The sequence below is a fragment of the Podarcis tiliguerta genome (assembly GCF_965153285.1).
Source record: "Podarcis tiliguerta genome assembly, chromosome: 13".
Taxonomy (NCBI): Eukaryota; Metazoa; Chordata; class Lepidosauria; order Squamata; family Lacertidae; genus Podarcis; species Podarcis tiliguerta.
Genome location: NC_139546.1, coordinates 25,498,831 through 25,512,211, shown reverse-complemented (window position 1 = coordinate 25,512,211; position 13,381 = coordinate 25,498,831). Strand labels below are relative to the sequence as shown.

At 48.4% G+C, this 13,381-nt stretch overlaps 1 protein-coding gene across 2 annotated transcripts in view; it reads left to right on the top strand.

Moving 5' to 3' along the window:
* The window catches only part of THRA (thyroid hormone receptor alpha), a 117,080-nt gene that overhangs the window by 66,581 nt on the left and 37,118 nt on the right, over positions 1-13,381 (top strand). For both annotated transcript variants that reach the window (XM_083408740.1, XM_083408741.1), the window contains exon 2: positions 5,855-6,118. In XM_083408740.1, the coding sequence (XP_083264866.1) occupies positions 6,066-6,118 (53 nt within the window). In that variant the 5' untranslated portion in view covers positions 5,855-6,065. The remainder of the gene's footprint in view (positions 1-5,854; positions 6,119-13,381) is intronic.

Sequence of the window (13,381 nt, the reverse complement as noted above, 5' to 3'; positions counted from 1 at the left end):
TGTCCAGCATGGTGGATTGGGATCTACTGGTAGATCTTGGGGTGATGTGAAGTAGATTGTGGAAAAGGCACCTAACCCTCGCAGTGGTTTAGCAACACCAATAGAGAAAGGCCATACTCTCGCCTCTAAATTCAATGGCTGAAACAAAGCAAAACCAAATCAGAAGTGGATTTGTGTGTGCGGAAGGCCTGCAAGATTAATTCTAAAATAAATTCTTGGAATGAACATGTATGTGCTCAGTGTTGGGAGATGGGGGGGGGGGACTTGGTTCCATTCTACGTTGCAGTTGTGGGAATGATAAATGGACAGAGGCATAGCTCTCCTTTGCAATTTTCGCTTTTTCTTTTTCCCCCTTTTTTAATTTGTTTATTCAAAATTAAAACAAAACATAGAGGAAACAGCATGCGACACTCTGTGTATTCCGAGGAATGTGCACTGAAATGGTGACACTTTGCGGGCAGGGGAGGCATTTAGAAAACAAATTTGTGCATTGATGTGCAAATGTGTTGAATATTGGGGGAAATGAGAATCTGAAGGAGACCAAAAATGGCAGATTCATCCATCCCTACCTGAGAGGCACCCTGCCCCCTGTAAATCTAAGGGTATAGAAGCCCCTCCCCATTCCATCATTTTTTATTTAGCTCTGTTTGGTGGATGCCATGGTTAGAGTAAATAAAACGGACCATGTAGATCTGACAAGCCTGAGGTCTCTCCTTCAGGAGGCTACATTCCAGCCATGCAAAAAAACAATAAGAAGTTTCTATCCACTCAAACATGCACACACCTCCTTCCTCTGTCCAGGCAAGCAAGAGAGATTGGTTCTCAAGGACACATTCCAGAGAAGCAAACACTCTTGAGAAGGCTGTGAAGTTCGCCTGGGAAGAGGCCTGAGGTTCAGAATACGCTCCTTCAGGCCCTGAGGTTCGGCTGCCCTAGAACGTTCAAAACTAGCTCTTGCACAGAAATAATTTGTTTTTGTTTTTTTCCTTTTCATTGCAAGCCACCGCAACTTTAAAATACTAGTAATCAGACAGGCTTAGAGATTATTCATTATTGCTACTATTTTTATTATTGCTATTACTTTTTAAGGCGGGAATAGTGAAGCATTTCACTACCGAGCGATAAACGATGGAAGTGAATTTACCTTTTTGTTGATAAAGGCCAACAGCAACGCACACTTTCTGGCTCTGCGAATGAGTGAAAACAGTCCCGAGGGCCATTACATAACAGTTCTGCTTCTTGCACCCCAGGATTCTGCCGTGCTGGGGGTGGGCTAGGGGTTCAAAGTACCATTCCCCCTGCAGGCTCCCTGCTCACCCAGCAGATTCGCTGCCTTCAGGGGTTTAAGGCCGGCAGCGTAGTTTCTCTCTCCTGGAACTTGGCTGCTTCCCACCCCCTGGTGCTTCCCCATCTATGAGCATCCTGCCCCATGTCCTCGGGTAACCCTAGGTCCCAGCCTTGCTCTTAGCAGCCCATTGCAGGAGGGTCTAATCCCCCAATGGGGGGAGGTCACTTGAGGACACAGCCGGGGCCTCCCTGCCTTTCCTTTCTCCTTTCTCCTTCCCCATTCTTTCCCCCTTCTGGGGAGGCCGGCGGGGACCTCTCGGCCGCTGTTGTTTCCATGCCGCCTTTGATGTTACAGCGCTGGCAACTTGCCAGAGAGAAGCTGCAGGTTTCCTTACAAGAGTGCTGCGCATGCAGACTGGCGGGGGTTTGCGGGGGGGTGGGGGGTGGCCTGGCTAGAGGCGGTGGTGGCAGCAGCAGCGGCGGCCAGAGACAAGGGGAAACGAAATATGTGCAAGGAAGAAGTGAGCCATATGCAGGGAATAGGAGGGGCATCACCGCTTCTTAACCTCTTTTTAACCTCTGCGTGGAGTAAAGGAGGCAAGATTCCAGGCAGTGGAAGATAACACATGTGTGGCTTGGGAAAACTGAGGCAGCATTTCTGCCCCCCACCCCCCATTTATGTTTTCGCCACTTCCTCGCTTCGATCACCTCTCTGTCCATCTCCCCTTTTGTGACACAGTTTCTGCCGTCCCTCCAATGCCCACCCTTACCTCCTTTTATCACGTTTCTGTCCCTCTCGGGGAAGGAGGTCAGCGTGCTACAGTGGAACCTCGCTTGCCGAACGTAAACCGTTTTGGAAGACTGTTCGACGACCGAAAACGTTAAGACAACTGAGGCGCAATTGCCCATTGGCAAAATCCATTGAAAAAATTGGAGAAATGCGCCTCACAGCTTCGAAAACGGAAGCATTCACTTGTCAGCGTTCGGGTTCCAAATTGTTTGGCTTTCGAAGCGTTCGACAACTGAGGCTCCACTGTAATTGCTATGCAGTGGTACCTCAGGTTACATACGCTTCAGGTAACATACGCTTCAGGTTACAGACTCCGCTAACACAGAAATAGTACCTCAGGTTAAGAACTTTGCTTCAGGGTGAGAACAGAAATTGTGCTCCGGCGGTGCGGTGGCAGCAGGAGGCCCCGTTAGCTAAAGTGGTGCTTCAGGTTAAGAACAGTTTCAGGTTAAGAACGGACCTCCAGAACGAATTAAGTACTTAACCCAAGGTACCACTGTATTGAGGTGTTTGAGGGCACGGCTATTCCTGGCTGCCTTGGAACCCCAGAGCTGGGGCTGGCGGCTGGTTCCAAGTGCCCCATGTTGCTTCAGATTCGCTCTGCACACGCTCAGAGGCGTTATTTCACTCCCAGTGCTGAAAGCAGGCTCCGGAGTCAAACATTGGAACTGCCAGGTTTTGAGCCGAGAAGATTAGCTCCAAGAAGGGTGCGGTTGTTCTGGTTGGAGCACCAGACACCCACCCCCCCAATCCGCTCCCCACCGCCGCTCCCTTGAACTGAGGCACCTTCCCAGAGTGGGTGGGGAAGGCAGAGAAAATGTCCATGTTTGCCTGACTTTTGTTTAAATATATACCGAGTGGTGGTGTTCGTCACCCTGCGCTTTTTTGAAAGGGGGAGAAAAGAAAAGGAGAAAATGTCTGGAGATGCAAACCGGTTGGGGCCACTTGAAACCAGTTTGGCAGCTCTCCTTCCCACCCCCCACCCCAGTCCTCCCAGCCCAGTTCCCTCTAGCTTTAGAGGGTGTGGGTGTGCTTTCAAACTGCCAATCTATAAATGCAGAACAGAAGCTGCAGCACAACCTGGTGTTGGAGGTTCTGCTGCTGTTGGTAGACGTAGGCCTGAATATTTTCCTCCCCTGCAGCATGCAAGCAGACGGGCTGCTTCTGGAATTGGTTGCTAGATGAGGCAGTGGCTCTTACTGTAGGTCCCTCCCCCCTTTTCTCTCCCACCTTCCTTCAACGTGTCATACATTGTTCTTCTGTTTTATCTTCACAACAACCCTGTGAGGTAGAGTATGCTGAGAAACCGTGGCTGGCCCAACAACATCACTCAGAAAGCTTTGTGGCTATGTGGAGATCTGAACCGGGATCTCCCCAGGCCAACCGCATGCTGACTAGCCCAGGAACAGGGAACTCATGGCTCTCCAGATGTCCCTGGACTACAGCTCCCATCTTTCCTCACCCATTGACCATTCTGGCTGGGCCTGGTGGGAGTTGGAGACCGTCAGCATATTGAAGGCTGCAGGTTCTCCATCCTTGCCGTCACCGCTACATCGCGCTGGTGGTTGTTCATTTGACCCTCTGTGCTTCAAGGCAGGTTACCTCTGAATACCAGACGCTGAGGACAGAAAACAAGGGACATCTGCTATGTCCATCATGAGCTTCGCAAGAACTGTGTGGGCGCAGTCCCAGATTGACGTTCCAATCAGTTCACATGGCTGAGCAGGAAGGCCTGTATTCAGATTCCGGCTCGGTCCTCGAGTCCTTGCCATGGCAGCCTTGAGCAGATCTTTGCTTCTCAGCATCAGAGAAGAATAAGCTGGTGTGATTTCCTCCTCCAACCCCACAACCACCAATAATAACGTTACAAGAATTAGAGAAACCTTCCTGTTAAGCCACCAGCCTCCATGGTAAAAGGCTGCCCTGGTTTGCCACTTACCACTCCCTCTGGGCTTACGGTATATGTCACAAATGGAGAGCAGGTATACTTAGAAAGTTAGTCAATGGGGAAGCAGCTCTGGGCTCAAGCAAGTGAGCCAAGCTGCATGCTAGGGCTAAGGAAGCATCTCACCGTTTCAGCTTGGTGAATATTCGTAGAGCAACATACGAGGACGATCCGTTGCATCCTGTCTTTTAGCAAAAGAAATCTGACAAGTCTTCCAGTGGGAAAAATTCCCCGCTTTCTCCCACTGTTTCCTTCTCTAACTTCGTCTAATAATAATAATAATAATCCATAGCATTTATATTGTGCTTTAGGGCATCTGTGTACGTTATCTCAGTAACACTTACAGCAACACTTTAAGGTGGGTTGCTGCTGCTGCTGCTGTTGTGGTTGTGGTTGTTCCTAAACTGTGGAACATTGTCTGATGGTGAGAAAGAGTGGCTTGCTTTGTGACAACATCTGAGTTCATAGCAGAGGCAAAATTTGAATCGGAGACTTCCTGGTTCACAGCTTGCACTCTTTATCGGCCATAAGGGATGTAAGAAGGCAGCAATTCATAGAATCATAGAGTTGGAAGAGAGCACAAGGGCCATTGGGTCGGTAACAACCAGCGCTGTTTTCCATTCTGCTGCACTTCAGTTTCTGCCAAGAGCTACGTTATTTGTCTCGCTGTCTGCTATTTAACGTAACTTATATAACCGACACAACTATTTACATAACTTCTACAACTTATATTTATTTCAGTGTAAAGGACACATCAAAACAATGTAGAAAAAAGTGCCATTGATTACGTATCATTTGCAGACTTAAAAACAAACAACAATGCGAACAAATTGTGATAGCGCTCGCTTGACTGATTCCCATTCCTGACCGCAGGCGAACACACGAAAGTTCCGCTTTCTTTTCCATTTTTGTTGCAATTTTCTGACACTCCCAGCAGCTACTCTACAATTAACTCTAAAGAGTAGCATACAAGAAATGTGTTGCACAGACTCAAGTACCACAACCGGCAATTCTCTGTCTTCAGTCTTCAAAAAGGATTGTATTTCTAGCCCTCATGGAAAACTCCAGCTCCAGTTCCAATGATGCAGAGGTGACATGGAGGACAGCTGATCTCTATTATTACTTTTTATTGGGGTGGGGGGGAGAATCCATTAGTGGTCAAATGTTAATGAGGAAAAAGGCACTCTGCATATGCTCAAAGGCAGTGTCTGAAAAGCTTTGGTGCCTGTTTCTTCCCCATGGCTGCTACTTCAAGCCCTATAATGTAGCAGTGCTCAAACCTTTTCCTTCTTCCATTTGTCCTTCCCAGTACAGTGGTACCCCGGGTTTAGAACTTAATTCGTTCCGGAGGTCCGTTCTTAACCTGAAACTGTTCTTAACCTGAAGCACCACTTTAGCTAATGGGGCCTCCCGCTGCCGCCGCACCGCTGCGGTGCGATTTCTGTTCTCATCCTGAAGCAAAATTCTTAACCCGAGGTACTATTTCTGGGTTAGCGGAGTATGTAACCTGAAGCGTATGTAACCCGAGGTACCACTGTACTTGAGTCTTTACCAGATTATTCTGCAGTGGAGGTGTAGAAAAAACAACAACCCCCAATTAATCCTGCATGGCTTGGAGCGAAATAATGAGGAACTTTGGGTGGGTGGTGGGTTAGAATTTCCACAATCCATACACTAAAGTAGGATCGTGGTCGGGATCTTTTTATTCTTGCTATTACTGCATTGTGTTCTGAAGTTGAAAGAGATAGGAAGAGCCTGCACATTAAAAAAGTGAATTTTTAAAAAAACAAACAGTTTCTCCCATGTGTTCTTCTTCTTTTTTGTCTCCTCAGCGTTCCACCGCCACGTTTCGCCCCAGAATGCTTGCTGCTCACCGACACTGAAGGAGGCGCAGATGGGGCCTGCCTCCTAACTCCGGTTCACGGCCCCCTCCAAAATCCCAAATCCCAAACCCACATCTGTCGTGGCGACCGCGGAGCGTCGCCTCTGGGGGCGGAGCCCACCTTGGTCTCTCCTTATTGGTTCTGGATGGAATTGCGGTGAATGGAACAGAAGCCCAGCACGGTGGAGTGCCTGTCGGAGCCAGAGGACACCCGGTAAGGGCACACCCACCCAGCAGGGATCCTAGCGCACTGCAGATTTTGGGGAGTTCTGCTTGCGTGTACCCCAACCGCAGCTGGTTGTTTCAGAGGACGCCATTAAAAAACCCCTTCCTTCTCTCCATTTCCGTCAACACAGTAGCAGCGAGTTCGCTATTAGAAGAAGCAATAGAGAGTGTGCAGCTCAGAGTGATTTTTGGTGGTGTCCAATATCTGAATCTTTCATTTCTGAATCCATACCATGCAAGTAGCAAATGTGGAACTGAGTGTCTGGATGTTGAATTCAGGATCATGTGTTTCCTGTCAGCCTTCCCTTTAAAAAAAGAAAAGAAAAAGCTTGAAATGGAGGAACAATTTTCCACCGCCCCCACCCCACGGCCGCCATTTTTCATCTCTTACTCTGGGTTGTAACCAATGATAGTCAGAGTAGACCCATTGAAATTAGTGGACAATGACCGACTTGGGTCGCTTGTTTTATTTATGGCATTTATTTATTTACTGGGTTTGTATGCCACCTTTTCCTACAAGCTGCCAAAGGTGGCATACATGATTCTCTCACCCCTCTTTTAGACCCTGCAACAACCCTGTGAGGCTGGTTAGGTTGAGAGGCGGTGACTGGCCCAAGGTCAGCTTCATGGCTGAGTGGGGATTCGAACCCTTGTCTCTCTGGTCGTAGAGCGACACTCTAGCCACTATGTCACACTGACTCTTTAATTACTGTACTTTTCCGTCTATAAGACGCCGCCGTTTATAAGACTACCCCTATTTTTGGGGTCTCAATTTTAAGAAAATTCAGGGAGATGGCTCAGTTGTTGAGCTTTTTTTTGGGGGGGGGGACTGTCCCATCGCCTGAAGAAGCTGCAAATCACATGCCCAACTGCCAGAGCGTCAGCCAATCAACACGCACAATAGCTGCTGACAGACACGGCAGCAACTAATCAAACGTCCATCCTATGCACTACCCATGTATAAGACAACACCCACTTTTTAGCATGATTTTTAAAGAAAAAAACATAGTCTTATACACAGAAAAGTACGGTAAATTCATCTCAGTGGGTCTGCTCAGAGCATGACTAGCATTGGACTCTGTCTTGGTCCTCCATCTTGGCGGACTGAATGCATTCTCATATTTTTAAGGAGTGGCAACATGATAGACTGGATCAAGCAAGGCAGATTTGACCATAAATCTCAGGCTTGCCTATTGTTTGCATCTTTGGGTGGCATGCTGCATTCCATGTTAATTTCCAAGCACTGCAGGGCACACTGATCAGGTAGCTTCTAGCACATCACTAGGAAGCCATAAATTAAAGGCTGATGAACCAAAAGCCGCTACCTGCCAAGGAGTCTGCTCCCTGTCTCCTCTGGGCATTTTGCTCCTCTGTTCTTGCCTCCTTTCAATCAGCCTCTATTAGGGGTGAGCAATTCTGCCCTATGGCTCTATGGTGTATGGTTGGATCATTCAACTTCTTCGACTGTGGAAATGCAGAAGAATTATATTGCTTACTGGGAAGCTACCCCGTTGCATCTCTGCGTGAGTCAGCGTTAGAAACTCAGATATATAAGCTAATTGCCAATGGACCTTAAACCTAGGTTATAGTTGCCACAGCGAAATGTCTAGGATCCTTCCCCCCCCCCAAAGGAATTTATTGCTGCTGCTGTTGTATTTGTTGTTATTTTCATTTCTATGTCGCTTTATATTTTAAAGAAAAAGTCTCAAAGTGGTTTACAACTTGTTTAAAACAGTAAATAAAGCAATCCAGAATAAAACAAATTCAAGCTTCAAGGGCAATACAGTATTTCAGATCCTTCTCTAAGTGACATTTTGCTTTCCCCATATTAACCTACTTACCGTATTTATTTGAAGGCAATGTGCACCTTTTTTGGCCAAATTACGTTGCAAAAATTAGGGTGTGCATTAGATTTGATGCCGCATTTGCACTCGCCACCGAATACTTTTCCGGTTTCGAGGTTTTGAAAATTGAGGTGCGCATTAGATTCAATGGTGCATTAGATTCGCGTAAATACGGTACATAATTTATAGAGCTGCCCCATAGCAGAAGTACTCTAGGAAGCCAGTGCAGTGTAGTGGTTAGAGCATGGGTAGGCAAAGTAAGGCCTGGGAGCCGGATCCTGCCCAATCGCCTTCTAAATCCGACCCACGGACGGTCCAGGAATCAGCATGTTTTTACATGAGTAGAATGTGTCCTTTTATTTCAAACGCATCTCTGGGTTATTTGTGGGGCCTGCCTGGTGTTTTTACATGAGTAGAATGTGTGCTTTTATTTAAAATGCATCTCTGGGTTATTTGTGGGGCATAGGAATTCATTCATTTCCCCCACCCACCCACCCCAAAAAATATAATCCAGCCCCCCGCAAGGTTTGAGGGACAGTGGACCGGCCCCCAGCTGAAAAAGTTTACTGACCCCTGGGTTACAGTGTTGGACTTGGACCTGGGAGACCAGGGTTCAAATCCCCACTCAGTCAGGAAGCTCACTGCCTCTTAACTTCTTAACCTACCTCACAGGGTCGTCTCCCAGCCAGATGGAGATTTCAGTTGCCAACCTGGCATCCAGAGATCTCCACATGGTCGCAATTGGACCTGCGCCAGGCACAAAACGCACCTTTCTATCTCTGTGTACTGGGCTTGCCTCCTTCCAGTCAAGAGGTACCCCCTGCATGTACGGGCTAGTCTTGACAGACTCTAGGGTTGTGCGCCCATCTCACTCAAGAGGCTGGGAGCCAGGGCTGTCCGCAGACACTTCCGGGTCACGTGGCCAGCGTGACATCGCTGCTCTGGCGAGCCAGAGCCGCACACGGAACGCTGTTTACCTTCCCGCTAGTAAGCGGTCCCTATTTATCTACTTGCACCCGGGAGTGCTTTCGAACTGCTAGGTTGGCAGGCGCTGGGACCGAACAACGGGAGCGCACCCTGCCGCGGGGATTCGAACCGCCGACCTTTCGATCGGCAAGCCCTAGGCACTGAGGCTTTTACCCACAGCGCCACCCGCGTCCCGCTCCAGTCAAGAAGCACCCTTCAAAAGAGTGACTTGCACAGAAACGGGGCGAGTGGAGAATTTGTAACTCTTCCATGGTCTTAAAGTGATGTTCATTTTTTTTTAATGTAAAGGTGATCCCAGACTGTCACTCTCCTTGGGTGGGATTCTGCCACATCCTAGCAAACATTGTTTGTGCAGTTGGAGCTGATTGGGGCGACCTTGCAAGAAACCTGTTCCTCCAAAAGACCGGACATTTGGGGATAAGGAAAAAGAGGGGAAATTGCGCTGGAAAGTGTAGGGCAACAAATCACAAGCGGCCTAAGTGAAAGGCATCTTCTTTCCTGAATTTCAAGTATGGTTTGAGGTATCAGAAGTTTATCGCTGCAGTTGCATGTTCTTTCAAGTCCTCCCCCCCCCCCCGTTAATATAAATGTGCTTTTCTGAGAAGTAGTTTGGTGTTTTGCATTTAATCTGGTAAGTAAATCAGGAAAAGCATTTCCACGAAGGCTTATTAGGGTAGAGGCGGAGCGGCTTTTGAACCTGCGTTCTCCTTTGATGCGTGAGCCAAATAACCTATATGTCGAATCCCAGGGCTCCATAGCTATGGAGCTAGGGGTGTGCTGTGCTGTGGGTGGGTGCCAGCGGCTGGTTGGGGCTGCCTGAGATCCCAGCCACGGGTGAGAATGAGGGTGCAACAATGTGCAGCGGGCTCCAGAATAATATTTGCACTGTGCATTTATGATGTTGGCAAGGGGAGTCGGTTTTCATAGAATCGTAGAAGGGGTCACGAGGGTCATCTAGTCTAACCCCCTGCAACATGGGGTTCAAAACCACAAGTAATACATAGGTGTGAAATGGATCTGTCCCACTAAATAAAAGATAAGAAGGAAATGAAGATCCGAAAGCCCGAGTGAATAAAAAACAGATAATGATGGCTCCAGGAGTGCCATCAGATAGAGCACTCCGTAAACGGGGAGCCACCACTGAGAAGGCCCATTCTCTGGTTGCTGCCCTCTGCACCTCCCTTGAGGAGGGCATGCAGAGAAGTGCCTCAGATGCTGAATGCAGGGTCTTGGTGGTTTCACGTGGGGAGAGGCAATCCTTGAGGTCTTGTCATCCTGAGCCACATAAGGCTTTATAAGCCCAAACCTGCACTTTGAATTGGGCCCGGAAACTAATTAGTAGCCACCGCCGTCAGGCCAGGATTGGTATTAATGTGTGCAGACTGCCTTGCCCCAGTGAGCAGCCTGGTTGCTGAATTCTGCATAAGCTCCTGTTTCTAAACCGTCTTCAAAGGCATCTCCATGCATAAAGCATTGCAGCAATCTAACCTAGAGGTTACCAGTCAAGTGCCTTTGGGTGCTTGCAAGCAGGGCACAGCGGGGCTGGGCCTTTTGCTGTGGTTTCTCCCCATCTTCTTGCACTCAGAGGTGTGTTACCACTGTATGCACAGGTTCCATTTGGCTACTGTGGCTAATAGCCCATGAAGCTCACAGTGTTGTTGCCTCAGTCAGCTCACTCTCCCCGTTGAGGCTACTGTGCAGGGTTATTGCTTTGAGCTTTGTGTGATGAAAAGTGTCGCAATTTGGAGAGGTGCTGGGTGCCTTCAGACCCCCGTAACCTCTTTCAGGATGCAATAAATCAGAGGGTTGCATTTGGACACGGAAGACCCAAGTTCAGCCACCTTGCGTATCTTTCAGCCTGTCTCTGCCTCATCTACCTTGCAGGGTTGTTGTGGTGACAATGGAAGGGTATAAATGAGATGATATAACAAGAATGCATAATCACCCTGTAATGCTTTTAACAAAAAGAAAACAAACAAGCACCCACAGTGGGGTACAGAACCCAGGTGTCCTAGATCTCACCTTTCCTTCCTCTCTGCGCCCTATTTGTCAATAGCTCAGTCAGCAGGGCATGAGACTCTTAATCTCAGGGTTGTGTGTTCGAGCCCCACGTTGGGCAAAAGATCCCTGCATTGCAAGGGGTTTGGGCTAGATGACCCTCGTGATCCCTTACAACTCTACGATTCTGTGATCTGCAAAATGAAGTAGTGCAGCTCTGTGTTTATTATGGACTTTGCTGATGATTATCTTGCAAGTGGGTAGACCGATTTTAATCCTTAGCATTTGCATTTTGCACTGTAGGGTTTCAAAGAATTGTTTCATTTTCTTGGTAATCCTTGCAAAGACCCTGCAAGGTAGGCCAGTATTACTTATCTCTGTTTTAATACAGATTAGGGGAGAGGGCTGAAGAAGAGAGAATGGCTTTTCCTAAGGCCACCTGGTGATTTCAGAGCAGAGGCGAAGCTCGAATCAGACAGTTCCTGGGGAGAGGGCGGACGTGCTTTGCCTGCAGACAACCCCAGGTCCCATCCCTCGCAGACTCCAGTAAAGAGTTTCAAGCAGCAGGTAGATGAGGAAAGAGCTGTACATGAAAGACTGATACCCACTGCCTGCCAGAGTAGACACTACTGGGCTGGATAGATACACACACTTGCCTGGTATAAGGCATCTTCTTCCTATGTTCAGCTCCGTCTGTGAGCCACTGTGCTAGAGTAGCTCTCATAGATTCAAATATAATTAAGCTGCATAATTTAAGATGCAGAGGCATTCCTTGATATAGAACAGAGAGAGAGAATACGCTTGGGAGCTTGATGTCCTACTCAGTCTCCTGCCAGAACAGCTGTGATTTTTATCTCCTTCCACAGTGCTGCTGCTGCTGCTGAGAGTCGCAGTCCTAGGAAGGGCTCGCCTCTATGTGTGCCAGGCCGCAAGCCCATCCTGTTTACCCCTTCCATCTGCGGCATACGGAAGGGCCAAGGGGAGAGGGTGGGGGTCAGGATAATGGGCCCATTCTCCGACACTGGCACCGGCTGGGCCCTAATGGGCCCCACAACTCAGCAGGTGCCTTTTTTTGCCAGCGAGACTGTCTGCCCGCCCGCCAGCCAGCTGTGCTGCTGCCTCTGTTTGCCCAGACTTTCCTGGCACGTAGCGCTGGCAGCCAGAACAGCCGTGCAGGGTGGGGGTGGGAAACCAAATTATGTAGGAAATAATCTCCCCACCACCTTCCACCTGCCCCCATGCCTTGCGAAGCGGCTGCCTTTTTGTCCATGCAGCTGCAATATCCTTCTGCACGTGTGCGAAGTGTTTTTATTGCCTTTGCCCCTCCCCACAAGGTTTCCACCATTCCCTGTTGTACAAATGGGCAGGGGAAATGAGGGCTGTGCCACAGGCCAAACAGAGAGTCAGTGGCAGAGTGGAATCCATCCTTAAAACCGGCCTTCTCTGCAGCACCTTTTACAGTGAGTCTGGAGAAAAACAAGTGATGTTGAGGTGGGTGTGGGTGGGAGGAGCAAGTGGGGGGGGTGTCTGCAACCCAAATCAGCCCCAAATCTGGACTCTGTGATGCCCTCCAAACATCACCCTCTAATGGACTAGCTAGGCAGTTCCCATCTCCTTCGTCCCTCTTTTTGATGGGAATGCAGCCTGCTAGCCGCTTGCTACCAATCCCAGACTTCAAATATTTGCTGCTTGCCCTGCTGGAGGCTGACGCTAGGCCTGCCAGAACTGCAAGGGGAGAAGGCTACATCCAACACACTGCAGTGGCTCAGCAGGTAAACTAAGCCAAGGCAGGAAAATAGGAGGCTGAAAAGGACTTCATTGAAACTATTATTATTATTATTATTATTATTATTATTATTATTATTATTAATGATTTTTCAGATTTCTTACCCTGCCCTTCACCAGGCGCTCCCAGGGTAAGATGTAATCATTTAAAAAACCACAACACTAAAATAAATTACAGCCAAGAGAATAGGGTGGGCACTAAAATATATTGGGTGTCGAAAGCTAGGGTAATCTGAGATGCTTTCAGTATATGTCGAAATCTACGTAATGAAGGCACCAGGTGAACATCTTTGAGCAAAGCAAATGGCCCAATTCTGCGCTCCCCACCCCTGCAAATAAAGGGTGGAGAAGAAGTGAATCTGGGCCTGTTTTGGAAAAACTCAAAAGTCACACCACACAGGGGTGCTTCCTTGCAGATGTTGAGTTTTCCAGTTGTAGCGTTTACATAGGTATGGTATTAGGGGCTAGCAAGGAATGTGCAGGATCCTTGCGGCAAGGAGACCACATCAATGCAGTTCAAGCCCTGGTGCTAGGAAGGCATGCTGGTGAGTGCAAACTCCCACCTCCCAAGCACACACACACACACACACACACACACACTTCCCCCCTGAAAGCCACAGTGAGCCATCAGCCAAGGG